Genomic DNA, 19,348 nt, shown 5'->3' with positions numbered 1-19,348 from the left:
ACCAATGGTCATGGAGGTGGCGCATGGCCTGGCAGCGTTTTGCTCTGTAATACACAAGGTCACCATGAGTTGAAGCTCACTTGACAGCAACTAACAACAACAACATCTCTGCCTGCCCCTGCTCTGACCCTTGCTGTCCTCTGTCTCCTTTGGGGGTCATTGTCTGAATAAAACAAAGGTTAGTGTGCAGGCGGGGTTGATCAGCCATCAGCCTCACAGCCCGCCTTCACTATATGCACTTTCCTGGACATGGAGGTCAGGGTAGGTGGGAAGTAATGGCCTTTATCCCCGGACACAGTACAATATTCTGACAACCAGTAGCTTGGTTTCTCTGTTCAAAGGACGAGGAGTGACTGTTTGGACTGGTAGCGTTTCTATGGGCCCCTTCATGTTGCCCTTCTGTGTTGGACCAGCCTTCAAGAAAGAAGAAGAAAGATATATAGATCATAAAATTACAACATTCTTGCATCCCACCTTGAGATCCTTCTCCCCCATCAGAATGGATCCAAGAGCTCCCTGGCAGTTGGAATCACCAGGTAGACAGACCCATGCCTGGAGTCCTTGCCCATCAAGTTATGGGGTCGATGGCTGCTCCCAGGGGTAGGAGGTGCGACTGGGAAAAGATCCCTGGACCACTGATATCAGCGGTAGCTCATTCACCCAAAAAACTAAAGGCACTTTATATTCATAAATCGGGGCCTGAATTTATGTGGCAATCAACGGTTGAAAAAATAAGGGTAATGTCCTTTATAGAGACAAAGGAAAACTTTTCATTTTCCATAACTAGGGACTTAATTTTTTTCGAATACAAATTAATTTTCTCCCTACAAGAAGTTTTACAATGATGACCTCATTTACAAGCAAAATTAAATAATATGCTCACAACCCCCACTCAAAAATTCTCCCCTTCGCCCAACGAACACTGAAGTACTAGACTGAGCAGAAATGGACCAGATGCTGCCATTCTGCCTCTCGAATTCCATGCTGTACACAATCACAGTCAGGTCACATTTTGGTCATGTTTACTCCTAGAATCATCTGGGGAGTGGAAAACATGCCTGTGACTTACGGAATCATTTCTGTACTGCTGGGAAATTTTAGAATTGAAAAATTCTATAAGTTTTCTCTCTCATTGGCATCCACACGACCATCTCTGAGGTCACTCAAGAGACACTGACAAGCATCTGTATACAGATGTTTTTCTTGGCTCCGTTTTCTCCACTTGTAGTGAACTGAAAGGGAATTCCATATGTGGTAATTCAGTCAGGAGCTATTTCCACAGATAAGATACAAGTGAAGGGCGCCCTTATTTTTGTAACCCATTTTAACGTCTTGCATTTCTTCAGCATTATGCTGGACAAGGTTGTCTTCATCTGAAAAAATGGAAAGACTTCTGAGGGAGAGCTGCCGGTCTTACTGTGTGGCTCACCTTACCTAATTTTATTTAACAGATCTTCATTTATGGTATAATAAAAAATGCTATGGCCCATTTTTTAAGGTCACCAGAGTCTTTGTTATCTCAGATTATCTCACTCACAGGAATCTAGAGTCATTCAGGGGTTGAACAGCAGTTGTTGACTTCCACAGCTGCCTCAGGACCCCAGCATGCGGCCGCTGTGTCTCCAGCTGTTCATTATTATCCAGTCTCTTTAATATTTGCAACCAAAACATCGTACATATGGTACTGTTCATTTGGAGTTTCAAAATCATTTCAAAAATGAGGCCAGAATGTAGTAAATACAGTAGCCAGTTCTTAACATGCATTTAAAGAAGTGAGTCATCCCAGCCCATTCTACAATGGCAAGATAATTTCAGAGGGGACCGCAGCTGGTCAGGGCTGCACTGTTCTCAAAGTCAAGAAGAACTGGTTTTCTGGAGTCATTTCCCGGCCACTTTACCTTTAGCCTGGGGATCATTTCCAACTGGTAGAGATGCAGGTCTTGGAACACCATTCCCTGCGTTCTCTTCAAGAGAATGTAGGCTTTGTAACCCCTTGAGCCAGTTCAGCTTCTCCCAGATCAAGGCAATACTGCCTAAGATCACCACTTCTAGAAGGTTTGGGGTTTTCTTTTTTTCTCGTTTTTTTTGTTTTTTTTTTTTGTCTTCCTCTCCCCAGATCCACATATCCTTACTGAGAAAAGATGCTAACAGTTTCTCCTGTTCTGTAGACAGGAGAAATTCCAGAATCCAGCTGCTGCTAAGGCCCTGTCCCTGAACTTGTCAACTTCTTCCCTGCCCTTTCAGCCCTTCCTTGTATACCAGCTATCTTCTCTTTTCTCCTTGTGGATGCCTTCTGCTTCCTTCTTGGGAAAGAGCCTCATAGAGGAGCACTGGAGCATCCCTTGAGCCAGAAAGGACACAGCCATCTGGGCTCAAAAAGCCCAGTTGCCATCAAGTCACTTCTGACTCAAGACGACCCCCTCTGTGTCAGAGTAGAACTGCTCATAGGGTTTTCTTTTTGTTTTGTTTTTTTTTTTCTGGTTTTTTAATCACATTCTATTGTATTTTTGGTGAAAGTTTACACAGTAAATTAGGTTCCCATTTGACAATTTCTTTACAAATTGTTCAGTGACATTTAATTACATTTTTCACAATGTATCAACATTCTCTTTAATTGCATTCTGGTTGTTGCATTTCCAATACTCTAGTTTCCCTCTCCCCATATCTTCTCGTCTTCCCCATCGGGTTTTCAATGGCTGATTTTTGGCAAGTAGATCACCAGGCCTTTCTCCCAAGGTAACTCTGAGTGGACTTAACCCATTAACCTTTTGGTTAGCAGCCAAAGGCTTAATCATTTGAACCAGCCAAAAACACCCAAACCAAACCAGCTGCTGTTGGGTCAATTCTGACTCATGGCAACCCCATGTGTGTCAGAGAACTGCTCCACAGGGTTTTCAATGGCTGTGGCCTTTGGAAGTAGACCACCAGGCCTTTCTTCAAGGCACCTCTGGGTAGACTTGAACCTTCAACCTTTCATTTGCAACCTTAACCATCTGCACCACCCAGGAACTCCTCTGGGCTCAAAGGGCCTCCACGTGAGACTGGCTTCTGGACGTTTCCAGAGAGGCAGCTACCCTTCCTTTCTCCCTAAGAAGGGTCTGTGTTCTTTCTTACAGGCTAACAGGCTTGGCTGGCGTAAACTGTTTTTCACCCAGGTGCTGAAGCAAATGATCTCTGCCAGCAGGGAAATCTGAAAGGCTTACAGCTGGACGCTCTGGGGCAAGTTTCTCCAGAATTAATATTCCGTTTTCTCCCTGCCACCAAACACTTCATCTCCCTAAGGACTGGGTCAGCAACTGGCCCTCCCAGGCCTATGTCCCCAACAATAGCAGTGCTTGGAGCGGTGGAATCGTGTTGACGAGGATGGTCATCTCTGAGCCCCCGGGTTGTTTGTTGGAGAAACTGAAAAATAAGCTTTGCAAGCTGACTTGGTTCCGCAGGCTCAGCAGGCTCCTGCTGTGGCCAGTCAGGAGCCGCTTTGGGCAGAGGGCTGGGCTGTTCTTTCCAACTTGCTGATTGGCTGGGAGGGATAGGCGGGGCTGCTTGCTCCATCCTGGCCTGCCATAGGTGAACTGAAGTCAAAGGTGGGCCGATAACAAGTGTTTGTCCTGGGACAAAAAGGAATGTCTTCTGGGCTTTTTCTGTTCTGGAAGCCCAAGCTCAAGGAAGATCATAAGTGTGAAGCCATCTGAAGGAAAGATATTTGGAAGGAGTGAAGTGGCAGGTCCTGGGAGGAAAGACCAGCCCTACCTGAAGTCCGCATGGGCCTCTAGCAAACTCAGGGGCTTGTTTTAAGGGAAAGGGGTCGTAGCATTTTACCAACAGCAGCACAGGTAGGAGCTGAAACTGGTGCTCCTCCAAAACAGACCTTCCAAGGGAGGAACGAGGGTGGAGGGCCTGTAAATGAGCCCTTCAGGGTCCCACAGCAGCAGCCAAGGTGTACTTGTGACTGGCTAAGAGGACCTGGCTGACTTGGAGAATGAAGTTGCTCGACCGCTAAGCAAGCCCAGAGGGACCCCACTATGTCCGCGTTTATAATCCTCTCCCAGTTCCTTTTTGCTGGCCATAAAACCATGCTCATTAACCCTACCTAAAACAGAAGCCAAGGACCCAGGCTTTTGGGGACCCAGAGGTGTACCTGCCTCCTGCTCAGCCCCCGAGACAGAAGAAGAGTCTCCAGAGAAAGACGCCAAGGAGGTTCCAGAAGTCTTTCTGGACAGGGAGCGCCTAGTGAGGCCCAAAGGCCTTCCCCAGCAGGGCAGGAGAGGGCAGGGACAGGTCCACCATGGGCCTGCTGAGCGGCCTGCTCGGAGCCCGCAACCTGCTGCTGGTCATCCTGGTCCCTCTGCTGCTGCTGCCTCTGCCCACCCTGCACCCCAGCAGTGTAAGTACGACCTGTCCCCCTGCCTGGCGTGGGCTCGGGTCGGGGGGCTGGGAGGGAAGGGGCTGAGGGACCCGGTGCTTCTGCAGCACCTGAAAAACGCTCCTTTGTTTGTGGGAAGACTTGGGGATGTCTTTCTGGAGGATGCTAAGATACCTTCTTCCTAAAAACTGCCATTCTCGTCCCTCTTTCCCACTCCCAGGCCCCCAGCCCCAAGGTCCCCAACCAGATTAGAGTAGGTACCTTGTCTGGAATGACTGGTCTGTGGGCCAGCCTGCCCCAGCCGCGACCAGGCAGCCATAAAGAGAAGGACATGCTGCTGAGTCTGAATTCCTTGGGAGCCAACATGTGACCATCTTTATCTGGGAGCAGCTGGAGACCTAGGAAGACCTCCCAATAATGGCCCGAAGGAGCAGGACGGGGCAGGGGCAGGTCTGTTCTCAGCGAGGACCCTTGGGCACCTGTCCCCGGTCTGGGGTCGGGCCGTGGTGGGCGCTGGTAACCCGAAGGCACAGCTCCTCATTCCTGTGAATGCTAAGTGGAAAACGGAGCTTGGCTTGCTGCCCTGGCCCCGTGCTTAAGGCCCTTTGAGTCCCTGTGTCCTCAGCAGTTTCTGCTCTGTGCTCTTCAGGAGAGACATAAAATGGTACATTCACACACAAGTCAGAGCCTCACGCTCTAGGCTGTAAGCTAGTCTTTATCAGGGGCTGTGTGGGCGCCCAGGAGCCGGAGCTTTGGCTCTGCATTCAGCTGGCTTCTCAGACCCATCCCTCGCCTCCATTTCCTTCCTTTCTCTGTTCTTGTCTCCCTGCCTGTGGCCTCACCCCTTCCCCCACCCGGCACCACCCTGGGTTTTTAGGAAAAGTAAGCTAAGTGTTTGTGGGAGGAGAGGCTGGCTTTCCCTTAGCCTCCCGAGTGACTTGGTAACCAAGATTAGATTAAAAATTTAAATAGAGGGGATTAGGATGGCTCCTCAGGAAAAAAAAAAAAAAAACTGGCTGAAATCTTTAGTAGAATAAACACCCCAGAGTGCCAGGGAGACGCTGATTAAAACCGGGCTGCGCCTAGCGGCTGACAGTTCTGGCTTTCCACGAGTCCGGCTGCTTCCTCCAATGCGCCTGAGTTCTGGCCGTCCAGTCTTACTCAACGTCAGACTGATTTCAGGGGGCGTGCACGAGAGACACAATCGTCCTTCTCTCCGTGGCAGCATCAGGAGCCCCTGCCTCCCCCCAAGTCAGCCCCACTTTGGGGGACCATGACTTTGGGGTATAGTGTTTCCCTCCATTTCGTTCTGGGGCCCCTTGAATGTCTTAGTTATGGATGACTGCTGAGAAGAATCCACGGGAAGGAATACAATTGAAGTAAGAAAAATTATAAGTTTGAGGGCAGAGAGGTATTGTGGGAGGGGAAAAAAATGGAGGGAAAAGGAAAGCGTCTCCTCTGTATAGGTATGGAAAACTGTTGCGACATTTAAGCCTGTACTGAGGCCAAGAGACAGTGTTGTTTCTGACCTTGCAACTTCTCTCAACCTGAGTTTCACCCTTGGGTCTCTCAGCAGGGGCACTGTTGACATTTGAGGCCCGATAATTATGGGCAATTGTGACAACCAAAAATGCCTCCAGACTTTGACAGGTGCTCTCTGGGGGCAAAATCCTCCCCAGGTAAGAGCCACTGCATAGGGAAATAGATACTGTCTACCTCAGAGCTCCCAGTCAGCGTCCACGGCTTGTGGACTGCAGGGACATTCCAACCCCTTTCTCTGCATTCTGCCTCTTTCCCAGAAAAAAGATGGGAGTGAGTGGGCTCAGGTGGGGCGGAGAGCTTTGAACTCCTTCAAGGAGTTTTATTTCTGTGACAATGAGGGCACTTCTCTAAACTGCGTTCTTTTCCAAAAGGAGCCATTCTGATTTCACTGTTGATTCTGCTGTCTAAGCAGCGCTTCCAAATGTTTTAACTTCCCTCTGATCTTGCGGCCCCAAGCAAGTCTCAGTGGGAGCTACAGTCAACAGTTGTTGGGCCCGGTTCCCATTTCTCAAACCCCAACCCGATAATCCATGGGAAGCAGGAGGGAACACAGTCCCATCCAGCCGAGCCAGGTCAATCACTCCTGCAGCTCCTTGCTGACTGCAGTGACCTTTTGTATCTTTGGTGCAAGAGTTGGAGGACGCTTGTGCTGAACCCAAGAGGGTGTAACCAGAACAAGATTTGTCAGGTGCCTTGGTCAGCAGCCAGCCTCCAGGCAGGTCAGACCTAAGCTCGGAGATTTCAGAACTAAGTCAGAACCGCCGAAGGTCCTTGGGTGGCACGAATGGTTTGTACTCGTCTAGTGAAAAAGGAGCCCTGGTGGCGCCGTGGTTAAGTGTTGGCTGCTAGCTGAAAGGTTGGCAATTCGAACCCACCTGCAGCTCCTTGAGGGAGAAGATTTTCCTCCATAGGAAAATCTGCTCCTATAAAGACTACAGCTTAGGGAGCCCTACGGGGCAGTTCTACACTGTCCTGTAGGATTGCTATGAGTTGGAATCAACTCAATGGCAACCAACAACAACAACACTACCCTAAAGGTTGGTGGTTTGAGCCCACCCAGTGGCACCTCAGAAGAAAGGCCTGGTGATCTGCCTTCATAAAAATTACAGCTAAGAAAACCCCATGGAGCAGTTCTACTCTGTAATACATGAGGTCACCATGAGTCAGGATCAACTCTGTGGTAATGGGTTTAAAGATGGAGGAACCCATAGCCAGCTTGGGTTTTCTACACATTGGCCCTCAGAGTCCCGGGGTTTGGCAACATTACCATCATTGAGGCCCTGGGACAGTGAGTGACCTCACCCAACATCACTAATCAGCCCCATTCAGGACAGTCAGCATTACTGGGGCTAAGGTTAAGGAGGGCCAATTTTTATTAAAAAATGGTGTATGTATTTGCTCTGTGAACCTCTAGGTTGTGCAGCCAGGAAGGTGAGCGGCCTGGGGGGACATGATAAATCTCCAGACCTTCCCTCCAAGGTAGACAGCAGTGTGGAGTCCCTTTGTAAGAGGCTAGTTCCCGTGCATCAGATAGAGGTGGAATGGATGGACACCAGAGCAGTGAGAGCCAGGCGTTGGTTAGGGCCGTGCTTCTCAGCTAGGGCTCTTTTGCCCCCCAAGGGACATTGGGCCATGTCTGGAGACATGTTTGTCTGCCACAGCAAGGTGGGGTGGTGCTCCTTGTCTCTACTGATAGAGACCGGGGATGCTGCTATGTATCCTACAATGCACAGGACAGCCCCCACAACAAAGAGTTATCTGGCCCAAAATATCAATAGTGCTGATGGTGAGAAAACTCCAAGTTAGGGATTCGTTCCTTTTCCTCATCCAAAGAGATCACCCATTATGTGGATTACTGCCGGCCTCTCCACCCCAACCTCCTGCCCTCTCCCCTCCCCGCCCCTCCCATCCCCTCCTCTCCAGCTCATTACAGACTCTTCAGGGAGGACCTCTAGATGCTCCTACAAAATGATAGAACCTCAGATTGAAGAATGAAGGGGAAATAGTGAGCCAACCAGGTCTTGCATTTGCACGATGCCTAACAAAGTATTTCATTACAATTTACTGCTGTATTGAGCTGTTCTGAGCAATCGTCTAAAGCTGAGGTATTTACACTTTATTTGTTCATTTTTGAAGCAGTGGAGCCCCTTTTTTTTAAAACAAAATCTTGTGTGTAATTCAGTGTAAATCAAATGACAGCAGAGGTTCCCTGGTTGGGGTGAGGCTGGAGAAGGGGGCTGGATTCGAGGTCCTACTGGGCTCCTTCCATCCCCTGCAATGTTCCTGCGACCCCCTCCCCCTCCCCAATCCCAGGGCTACAAGAGCACCTTTTGGAATATTTGTAATCCAAGAATCTCACCTCCTATGACCTGTGTCTCTCCGATAGGGCACACACCCAAATGCCCCCACAGCCTCCATATTTTACACACACTGTTGAACTCAGGATGGCTTAGCTCAACCAACCACACACATCGATCCCCGCAATCTTGAAGCACCTTCCAAAAACCAAACCCACTGTCACTGAGTCGATTCCGACTCAGGGGGACCCCAGGTATTACAGAGTACACCTGCTCTATAGGGTTTTCTTGGCTGTAATCTTTCCGGCACCAATGGGTGGTTTTGAACTGCCAACCTTCAGGTTAGTACTCACGTGCAAACCGTTTGCTCCACTCAGGTACCTCTGAAACACCTGCAACTATGCTGAAACGCTTTGGTTTCAGATCAACGTGACAACAAAATGTTATGCCCGGCTTTGAACTCCATCTTCATGGTGTATGCTCTGGGCCTGGATGCTGCGGTTGGCGTTCAGTCCCCGCCCGCCCCGGTTTCCGGGTCCAGCAGAGCTGCACGCCATCGCAAGCCGAGTGCCAGGCCTCGTCCACCCAGGACGCAGCCGTGCGTGATTCACGCACCAGGGTGGGGCCCACACGTGCTCGCCGCACTCCCCGGTCCGGCCAGCAGGGGGCCTTCCTCTGCTCTGCTCCCAGGATGGGTTCTCCTGGCAGTGGCTGCCCTGCCCCTAACCTCCTCTTTCCTCTCGTTTTGCAGGAGGCCGCGTGTGCTTACGTGCTGATCGTCACCGCCGTGTACTGGGTGTCCGAGGCCGTGCCTCTCGGAGCTGCAGCCCTGGTGCCCGCCTTCCTCTACCCGTTCTTCGGAGTCCTCCGGTCCAGCGAGGTTAGAGCACTGTGGCCCAGCCCCCTGGTGGTCCCTGGCGGGCCAGAGGAGGAGGACGCACGGTGAAGGGGCACTCACGGAGCACCCTTTTAACAACCCCTTAGCACTTAGCCTGTATATCTACTGCTCCGGACCCCCGAGTGCCTCTCCTCCCATCCGTGAGCCCCATCCCCCTCAAACTGGCTCAAAATGAGCCTCTTTCAGGAAGACTTCTTTGATTAGTCTCATCCATCCAATTGCCCCTTTAGTCTGAGACCCTGCAGGAAATATAGGACTGGTATTTATGACTAGGCTGCTGTTGATCTTCAGTCTTTTGTATGTCTAGACTAAGTACTCAAAGGAAAGGCAAGAATTGGGCCTCCCTTTCTTTTGAATCTCATTAGAAAGCTGAGCACATATACAGTAGGTGCTCAATAAATGTTTGTTGACAGAAAGACTTACCATGTTTCCCTGATTTCTGACAATATTTTCATTTACCTCTCTAGAAGACATTTCTGTTCCTTCTGCCCCAAATCAAGGTGACCGCACGTCCCTTCCTTGGCTGTGCTCTGCCTGGAATCTGCCCTCTCTGGTTCACTCTTGTTCTGTGGCATTCTCAAAACGTCAAACAGAAATTGTCAACATGAAGCCCAGGTTGTGGCCAGATTTCAGGGGAAACACTTAAGCCTATCGAAATTAGGGAAGAAGGAGAAGAGCCAGAACCAGGGCAAAATCAGTGATGGTCCTCATTCGTGAATACACCAAACCAATTGTCTTCGAGTCGAGTCCAACTCACGGCGACCCACGTGAGTCGGAGTAGAGCTGTGCTCCATAGGGCTTTCCATACCTGGTTCCATTTGGGCACTCTGATTACAGCACCTGGTCTCCTTTCCTGTTTTCCTAGAGTTTCTGCTGAAGAAGATTGAATGGTAGAGGTGGGAGTGAGGTTAGGGACAGAGGCACCGAAGGAAGAGGAAGGGAAACTAATGTTTGAATGCCTACTAAGAACCAGGCAGTATCCCAGAAGTGCTACATTTATTGTTTAATACTCACCAGATCTCTACAAGGTGGGTGTTAATATCTCCATTCTGCAGATGAGGAAACAGGCCCAGAGAATTAAGAAATTTACCCAAGATCACAAAGAAGGAAATGGCAGTGCTGGATTCAGACCCACATCTATCCGATTATAAAGTCTATCCCCTTGCTTAGTATGCCATCAAAAAACACTCCATAAAGTATCATGTGGCTTCATGGTGAGTTTTCACCAAGAGCTGTGGGTCTTTTCGTCTTTGTGATATAAGGACAGAAGAATGAAGCTGGGCCTATAGAATGCCTTGGCAGTAGATAACAGAACTTTTTTGAAAGTCCAAAGATAGAATGAGGCAATCCCCTAATAGTTGTACTTGACCGTATGTGAACAGTTTGTCTTTCTTCTTTGTGGACTCAACCGGCCAGCTTTAGTATTTTGGTTTTGGGTTTTGGTGGGTTTTTTTGTTGTTTGGTTTGATTTTCTGGTTTTGTTTTTGTTGGTGGTGGTTTTGTTTGTTTTGGTGGCATTGAGTAGCCATAGCCTTAGGCTTTCCAAAAAGAATAGGATCCTGAGAACCCTGAGCAGTGCTTGTATTCCTGGAGGTGTGTACAACACTGATATCGTAGGACCCACTTAAGAGCTTGTCTGCAACCTGAATTACCAGGCAGTCACCCCAGTTTCCCAAATTCCTTTATGGAAGAATAGGTAGTTTGGGTTTGTGAGCATGCTTAAAAGAAAAATCAGCCTTAACCATGAGTTTTCTTAAGGGAGGCATATGAACTGTTTGTGCAGGGTTCTCTGTAAAATTGTGAAAGCAGACACCAGTGGGGCAGGGGGTGATATTAAAGGGTAGAAGAAAAAAGTGATGTTTTTAAAAGAACTGACTCATAAGTAACATTTTAAAGTGAGACAACAATTAATTAAGAGAGCTACATCTTTGGATTTCACTACAGGCAGCCCAAAAGTCAATAGCAAGCCTTAGCCTTTAAAGTAGATGAAGTCTCTGTGTGTTTGTCTAAGTGCTGCCTGTGTGGGAATCTCTCCAGACCTCTTGGCCTTTATGCACAGGGGAAATGTTGCTAGGCAACGGTTCTCAAAGAGCCTGCCCCTTCGCACAGCCAGGAAGGCCAACCCTAAGGAGGGTCTAGGGAGGAAGTAGTTTGAGACAGTAACAGGACTTTATGAGGAGACAAAGAAGACTGTCCAGTTTGGGAATAGATGTTGTTATTTTGGGGGGGCTGGAGAGGGAAAATGATTGGAGGAACCAGAGGGCGTGTTTTATTAGTTGAGGTGAAAAATCCTAATCCATCTCTCTGATAAGGTGCCTTTGGCTGGTGATGATATTTCACATTTGTGCCACAGGAAGCAGCTTAATCTAAATATAGCCTGCTTAGCTGGCCTTGTTAGCTCAGATGAGGGGAAAATGCCAGTAAGTTCAGGGGCATGGGTTATATCCCTTTGTGAGCCAGTTAACTTTGGGACAAAATATCTGTTCCACAGCCACCACCTACACCCCTACCCTGTGGTTGCTCCAGCCTGGGCCGTGGCTCTCAGGGGAAACCTAGGCCAAACAGATCATCTGTTGTCACTCCCCAAGCCCACCTGGTGCTTGCCCACCCCCCTCCTCAACTCAGGCCCTTCTTCCACCTTGGAAAGTTCCGCCATTTCCTTCGACTTTTAAAATCCTACTCCATTACCCTCTTTGGCGAAGCCTTCCCATAGAGCTCAGGTATAAGTGTTTTTCTCTTCTTTTGAGCTTCTTTGACGTCTTGATCCTTTAACTGGGGCATTTAAATGGTATACCAGATATACCAGTTACAAACTTTTTGGGGACATGTTCTCTCTCCACCAAGATCCATACCTTCTACAATTTAATGTCTTGTGCCCTAGATCCAGCACAGGGCCATCCTTGCATCTATTGTCATTGGTAGTTGCCATTGAGTCGGCCCTGACGCATGGAAATCCCATGCACGATGGAATGAAATGCTGCCCGGTCCTGTGCCATCCCTATGATCGGTTGCAGATCAGAAAATGTTCCACTGTGATCCATAAGGTTTTCACTGGCTGATTTTCAGAAGTAGATCACCAGGCCCTTCTTTCTAGTCTGTCTTCGTCAAGAAGCTCTGCTGAAACCTCTTCAACGTTAGAGCAACACACAGGCTTCCACTGAAAGGTGGGTGGTGGCTGTGCATGAGGTGCATTGGCTGGGAACAAACCCAGGTCTTCTGCATGGAGGCGAGAGTTCTACCATTGAACCACCAGTGCTTCTCCCTGCATCTGTTGTTTTTGTCTTGTACCATTGAGCTGATTCCAACTCATGGCGAACCCATGTGTTACTGAGTAGAACTGCTCCATAGAGTTTTCTTGGCTGTAATCTTTATGGAAGCAAATCATCATGGCTTTTCTTCAGTGGCGCTGCTGAGTGGGTTCAAACCACCAACCTTTCGGTTCCCAGCCAAGTGCAAACCCGGCGAATGTTTCTTGATTGACATATTTCTTGACAGTGTGTCAACAGTTTAATCTGCATATGAAGGAAGTCCTGCAAATAAGATCAGTATGACTCTGGAGACTGTGGCTTTTGTCCCTGGTAATTATTCACTAAACATTCAGAAAGATATCCACCACGTGCGATATGGATGTTACCGGTAACCTAAGAATGACAAGAATTACTAAAACATGATTTCTGCCCTCTTGATGCTCATAGATGACCCTGCTGAGTTCCTCACTACCAGCTGGATGTGTACATATAAGTGGTTGATTTTTATTATGGCCATGACTTTTCAGCCAGCAGGTATTAAGAGTTGGTAGTGAGTTTGGACAGCCTCCTCTCAGTGGAACTCAGGCTGAGAAGAGATACGGAATCATAGAGATGGCTCTTGACCTTAGGAAGTGTCTGTTCTAGCAGAGAGAAAGTTAAACTACACGGAAAAATACAGAAGCCCCTATTCAGTAATGCCTCATTTTCTGGCACTGTGGAGGATTTACACAATTCCTTACAAGGGACCCCTGGTGGTACAGTGGTTAAGAGCTACAGCTGCTTACCAAAACATCAGCAGTTCGAATCCACCAGCTGCCCCTTGGAAACCCTATGGGGCGGGTCTTTTCTGTCCTATAGGGTCGCTATGAGTCGGAATCGATTTGACAGCAATAGATTTTTTTGGTTTTCTACAAGAGAATTTTCCAGACAGATGAAGTTTACCCTGTTGAGTGCCCAAATTTTATGCTGCCCAATTTTGACTGAAATCTTTCTAGAAGGCTTTCTAATTTCCCTGGCCTTTTAAACAAGTTATTGAACACAAATTAACTTTTTCCTTGGTATCATCAAAATCTCCAGGAAAAGAGAGTCTCACTCAGAGGCATCAACATGAGCTAATGATACAACAATTGAGTACTTTGAGTGCTGGCTGGATAGCCGAACCTAAAGAATCTTGAGTAGCATTGTATCAGTCAGGGTTCTCCAGAGAAGCAGAACTTATAGGATATATATGCCAGACAGAGAGAGACAGGCCGACAGACATTGACTGATTTTAAGGCATTGATTCACACAATCATGACAATGGCCAAGTCCAAAATCTGTCGGTCAGGCCAACAGGCTAAAAACTCAGGAAAGAGTTGATGCCACTGTCTTAAGTCTGAAATCTACAGGGAAGACCAGCAGACTGGGAACCCAGGCAGGATTTCTATGTTACAGCCTGTAGGTAGAATTTCTTCTTCTTAAAGAAACCTCAGTTTTTGCTCTTAAGGCCTTCCTCTGATTGGATGAGGCCTACCCTCATTAGCGACAGTAATCTGCTTTACTTATAGATAACTGACTGTAAATGTTAATCACGTGTAAATAGCTTCACAGCAACATCTAGACTAGGGTTTGACCAGACAGCTGAGCCCCGTAGTCCGGCCAAGTTGACCCATACGATTCACCATCACAGACATATTGGTGTTGGACAGGAGGGAGAGCTTGGATGAAAATAGAAAACGCAGGTTAGCAGAATGGCAAAGTAGCTGGATAGGCTGACTGATAGGTGGCGACAGAATCAAAGTGGACTGAAATTGACAGGCAGAAGTTTATTAAGGATCAGTGTCAGCAGTTCATACGGAGAGACCCTTGACACTCAGCCCAGTACCAGCTCAGTCATCTTAGTCCAAGGGGCTGCCAAAATTTTGAGCATTTACCATATGCTAGGCTCAGTTGGGAAACCCTGGTGGCATGGTGGTTAAGTGCTGGGGCTGCTAGCCAAAAGGTCAGCAGTTCAAATCTACCAGGTGCCCCTTGGAAACTCTATGGGGCAGTTCTACTCTGTCCTATAGGGTCGCTATGAGTCTGAATCAACTCAACGGCAAGGGGTTTGGTTTTTTTGGGGGGGAGGGGGCTCAGTTGGAGGTCCTTTTCATGCACTGTATCATTTACTCCTCTGTGAAGTACCTGTTATTCTTCATCTTCACTATACAGTGGAGGAAACTGAAGTTCAGAGAGGTTAAGAAATTTACCAAAGATTATACAGCTAGTAAGTCATGGAGCCAGGACTTGAACCCAGGAGTGCATGACTCCAGAGCTTGTACTCTGAACCCCTGGGCAATATGTACCAAAGTCTGCTGAATTAATGAACCTGTGTCTCCAGAGAACCAAATTCTGGATAAGGAGCTCACTCAGAGGTGGGTGGCCAGGATGTCAGAAAATCTGGAAACTGAGTCACATGAGGAATGACGAAGAGACTTAACAGGGCGGGTGAGTTCTGTAGCTCAACACGCCAGGCTCAAAGCATCAGAGCAGAAGTGGGGACCCCCTTGTGGTGGGTCCCCACTGGGTGTGAGGGAAGACCGAACAACGGGCTGCCCAGTGGGGTCACGGCGTTCCTGCCCCTGGAAGCTCGGGCTAGAGGACCACATCAGGGATGTTAGAGATGGACTCTGAGGTCCCTGTCACTTTAGGCTTCTTCAGTCTTCTTATGAGCACCAGCCACCCCTCCCCTCTGGTGCAGCACAGAGCTTGGGCCTGTATTTTAGGTTTGTTTTTTGCTCTTGTTTTGCCTCCCTTGTTACTCTTACTACCGGCATTCTATCTGCCTGTAAAGTTCTCTAGGAGGAAACGTTAAACACTCGCCTACTAACTGAAAGGTTGTCCGTTCCAACCCACCCAGAGGCACCTCTGGAGACAGGCCTGGAGATCTGCTTCTGAAAGGTCACAGCCTTGAAAACTCTATGGAGCAGCTCTACTCTGCACACGTGGGGTCTCCATGACTCGGAATTGGCTCAACAGCAACTGGTTTGGTTTTGGTTTCAAGTCCTCTAAACCCCTTCCAGTGGGCTGCTCCCAAAGTTTATAGCCAGGGCACAATACCCCCAAACATCCAGTTAGCTAAGATTTACCATTTACAGGAGAAGTTGCGGAGGTGGGGGCCAAGGAGCTCTCTGGTGGAGTCAAAAGCAGGGTTTGGATGCTGGAGCTTGGTGACAGCTACCTGGGATGCCCTGAGAGTCAGGAACTCTGAGCTTCTGATCGCAATTACATCTACTCTCCAACTCTACCCCTTCCCCAACACACACACACACACACACACACACACACACACACACACACACACACAGATGCAGTCACACTCACACACGTATACACACATGCTCACACAAGTGCACTCCTGGACCTCAGGTACAAACGTGCATGCAAGCATGTGCATGCATGCACAGTCACACAAACGTATGCACACACGCATGCATGTATGCACACACACACATGCACAGGGACACTCACGTGTGCACATGTGTACATGCACACATTCATGTACACACTTGCACGCTCATACTCATGCATGCACACATGCACGAATGCACACGCTCTCTCACACACACACACACTCCCTCATTCACCAGTCGTTTTGGCTCTGCACTGCGGGCCTCCAGCAGGGCTTGCTCTGATTATAGCCCCCCCGCCAGGGCAGAGGGGAGTAGAGGCCACCCTGCTGGGATAACACAACAGCCTCTGCAGTCAAGTGACGCGTGATTCTGACGTCAGGGACCTCTTCCCTGTTGGCTCCTGGCCTTTCTGAACCCTGGATTCCAGACCACTGCCCAGAGCTGACTCCTCTATTAGTTCAGCCAGGGCATTTCACCTACCACCTTCCACTCTGCCTTTCTGGCCTCTGTTCGTGAAAGCTGGTCCCCCCCCCCCGCCCCGCTTCTCCACATGCAGGCCCAGGGCGGTGTCGGCGCAGCCCTCAGACACTGATCTGCCTGGCCGCCTGCCCGAGCCAGGCTGCCCACCACCCACGGCACCCCCACCACCCAAGACACAGCTCAGAGCTGAGCACCATGCCTGGACCTAAGGGGGCCTGTACCCCAACTGGGAACCTCCAGCCCCTGCAGCCTTTGAGGACAAGCTAATGTTTCTGTGGAAAGAGCTACCCCCACCAAGCCCTTCCCTTACCTTCAGCAGCCCCTTCGCCCTGGGCTTGGAGCTGGCCCCTGCCTCACCATCCTCCCACCCAGGCAATTCACATGGTCCCCAAGAGCCTGGGAAGGGGGCATGGTGGAAACGGCTCTACAAATCAGGTCTCCAGCATTCCTGGAGCTGGGTCGGCTTCCGGGCCAGGTCAGCCCCGACCTGAGTCTCTGCTCTACACCTCTCTGAGGCAGGGTTTGCAAAAAATTTCCTTTTTTAAAAGCAACAAAATCTTTTATTTAAACCCAGTCTTTGTTGTTAGTTGCCATCAGACTTGGTGACCCCGCTTAGAACAGAACGTTGCCCGGTCCCGCGCCATCTTCATGGTCGTTGGTCTGCTCGAGTCCCTGTGGCAGCCGCTGTGTATTTTGAATGCCTTCCAACCTAAGGGGCTCGTCTCCCAGCACTGTATTCTGTTGTGATTCCATAGGGTTTTCATTGGCCAATTTTTGGAAGTAGATCACCAGGCCTTTCTTCCTATTCTGTCTTAGTCTGGAAGCTCCACTGAAATCCGTCCACCCTGGGTGACCCAGCTGGTATTTGAAATACCAGTGGCGTAGCTTCCAGCATCACAACACGCAAGTCACCACAGTAGGACAGACTGACAGATGGGTGGCGAAACCAAATCTTAGGAGACCCAGTATATAAACCAGGGGAAGGGCAAGTCCTACAGGATGTGGGAATGGGGGGCCACTCCTCCCTGTGCCTCATGGCTGCCCACTCCTCACAGCGGGCCCTGAAGTCTTCTGAAGAAGTGAGTGTGGTTTGAATGGGAATGGACATCGGGGGTTGAGGTGTCCCAGACCCAGCTGGACTTGGCTGCTCAGCGTGGACAGAGGCTGGACCGGGGTCATGTGCTGGCCTCTCTGATGGGGCTCAGCATGGAGTGGAGAGGGGTCCCGCCCAGGCTTTGCCCTGGAGACTGAGGAATTCACTGCCACATGTTCAGTGAACCAGAGAGCCCCCAGCGAGGTCCATCGCCAGAGGCCAGCACTGGGCCCTGAGGGGCTCGACATGCCCATGGTGCAGGGCCCTGCTGAGCTGTACCTCTCTCAGGGGATCCCCCAGGGGCCCACATCAGGAGAGTGGACATACAGGGCTGTGCCTCTGAGGGCGCTCCCAGGCGCCCACGTCGGGACAGTGGATATACAGGGCTGGGCCTCTGAGGGCGCTCCCAGGCGCCCACGTCGGGACAGCGGATATACAGGGCTGTGTCTCTGAGGGCGCTCCCAGGTGCCCACGTCGGGACAGTGGGTATACAGGGCTGGGCCTCTGAGGGCACTCCCAGGCGCCCACGTCAGGACAGTGGGTATACAGGGCTGTGTCTCTGAGGGCGCTCCCAGGCGCCCACGTCGGGACAGTGGAGCCCACGTCAGGGAAGTGAGTACAGTCAGGTATCCACGTCCTGTCAATGTCTCTCAGAGAAGAGAAGGAGGCCCCACCTCCACCACAACCTGGGAAGGGTCAGGAGCCAAGTGTGCAGTAGGGTAGAACTGAATTTGGATCCAGTTTCCTCACCCACTAACCCTTAGCAAGTTGCTACCTCTCTAAACTGCCATTTACTTATCTGAAAAATGCAAATAATAAAAATACCTGCCTCCTGGAGAGTTGTGGGACTTCAGACTAGGGGTGTGTGAACACACCTCTCCCAGGGCCAGCTTTCCAGGCCCTGCAGGAGAGCGAGCCTGTTCTCTCTCCCCTCTGTGGGGTTGGCCCCAGGGAGTTAGTCATACGTCCTCCATGAGAGAACACTGAGCAGGGAGAAACCCCCAGACTTCTATTCTCCTCAAGCTTCTAGGAATAGAGCCACAAAGCTCCTTCCTCCCCTTTTTAAAAAACTTAAATAAACAAAAAAAAGAATGTTTCCCATGCCATGGAAACCAGTTGCTGTCAAGTCAGTTCTGACTCATGGAGACCCCATGTGTGTCAGGGTGGAACTGTGCTCCACAGGGTTTTTAATGGCCGATTTTTCAGGAGTAGATTGCCAGGCCTTTCTTTTGAGGTGCCTCTGGGTGGACTTGAACCTCCAGCCTTTCGGTTAGCAGCTGAGTGCATTACCCATTTGCACCACCCCGGGACTCCAATAGCATACATCTAATCTGCAGGGGAGCAAGGATTTAGATTCAGGTAGTCGGAACCCAGAGCCCAAGCTCTTACGTGGATTCTACTTGGCTGCACCTTTTAGAAGCAGCTGTCTGGAGCCCATGTCTTCTAGAACACAGACCAGAAATACCTCTACACTCCAAGCTCAGTGCTTTGGCATCCTGAGAAAAACCACAGCTCAGAAGAGGCCCTAAAACCACCCCCGCAAATGTCACAAAATCCATGCACCTGCGCACGGGAGGCGCCCTCATTTAGCATCTCATTTCTCCTTACACATTTATTCTAGCAAGCTTCATTATCTGGCTTTCCAACTCACAGGACATGAGAGTCGGAAATTAGAAAGTGGGGAGGGGGGCTGCTAGCGCAAGCACGCTGACAACAGAGAGCAGCAACAGCCTAAGACAGAAAACCTATAAAATGCACATGAGGGGATTCTGAACCGCCAGCAGCCTGGGGCCGCTGGAGGCAAGAAAGGGGGGCAGGACCCAGTGCACTGTGAGCCAGGGAGAGTGGCCCATATCTGGGCAAGAAGCTGGAGGACCATGTGGGGGCTGTGTTAACAAGGGCAGGAAACGTGAAACACATTTTAGAAAAAGGTTAAAATAAACGCATAAGAAGCCTGGAACTCTGGCGTTCCCTAGGGGTTTCTGAATACCCAAGGTTTTATTGTAAAAGAAAAATCAGTGGGCTAGGAAGCTTAACAAACACCATTAGGGAAGGG

The 19,348-nt window shown here is 49.6% G+C and overlaps 1 protein-coding gene across 1 annotated transcript in view; it reads left to right on the top strand.

Moving 5' to 3' along the window:
• The first annotated feature begins 4,285 nt into the window (after positions 1–4,285).
• SLC13A4 (solute carrier family 13 member 4) overlaps positions 4,286–19,348 on the top strand; it is a 45,220-nt gene continuing 30,157 nt past the window's right edge. The window contains exons 1-2 of the mRNA XM_023737150.1: positions 4,286–4,384; positions 8,954–9,082. Of these exons, the coding sequence (XP_023592918.1) occupies positions 4,286–4,384; positions 8,954–9,082 (228 nt within the window). The remainder of the gene's footprint in view (positions 4,385–8,953; positions 9,083–19,348) is intronic.

The sequence above is a fragment of the Trichechus manatus genome, unplaced genomic scaffold (genome assembly GCF_000243295.1).
Source record: "Trichechus manatus latirostris isolate Lorelei unplaced genomic scaffold, TriManLat1.0 scaffold00097, whole genome shotgun sequence".
Taxonomy (NCBI): domain Eukaryota; kingdom Metazoa; phylum Chordata; class Mammalia; order Sirenia; family Trichechidae; genus Trichechus; species Trichechus manatus.
Note: the sequence above shows the minus strand (reverse complement) of the source record. Positions and strands in the feature narration are given on the sequence as shown.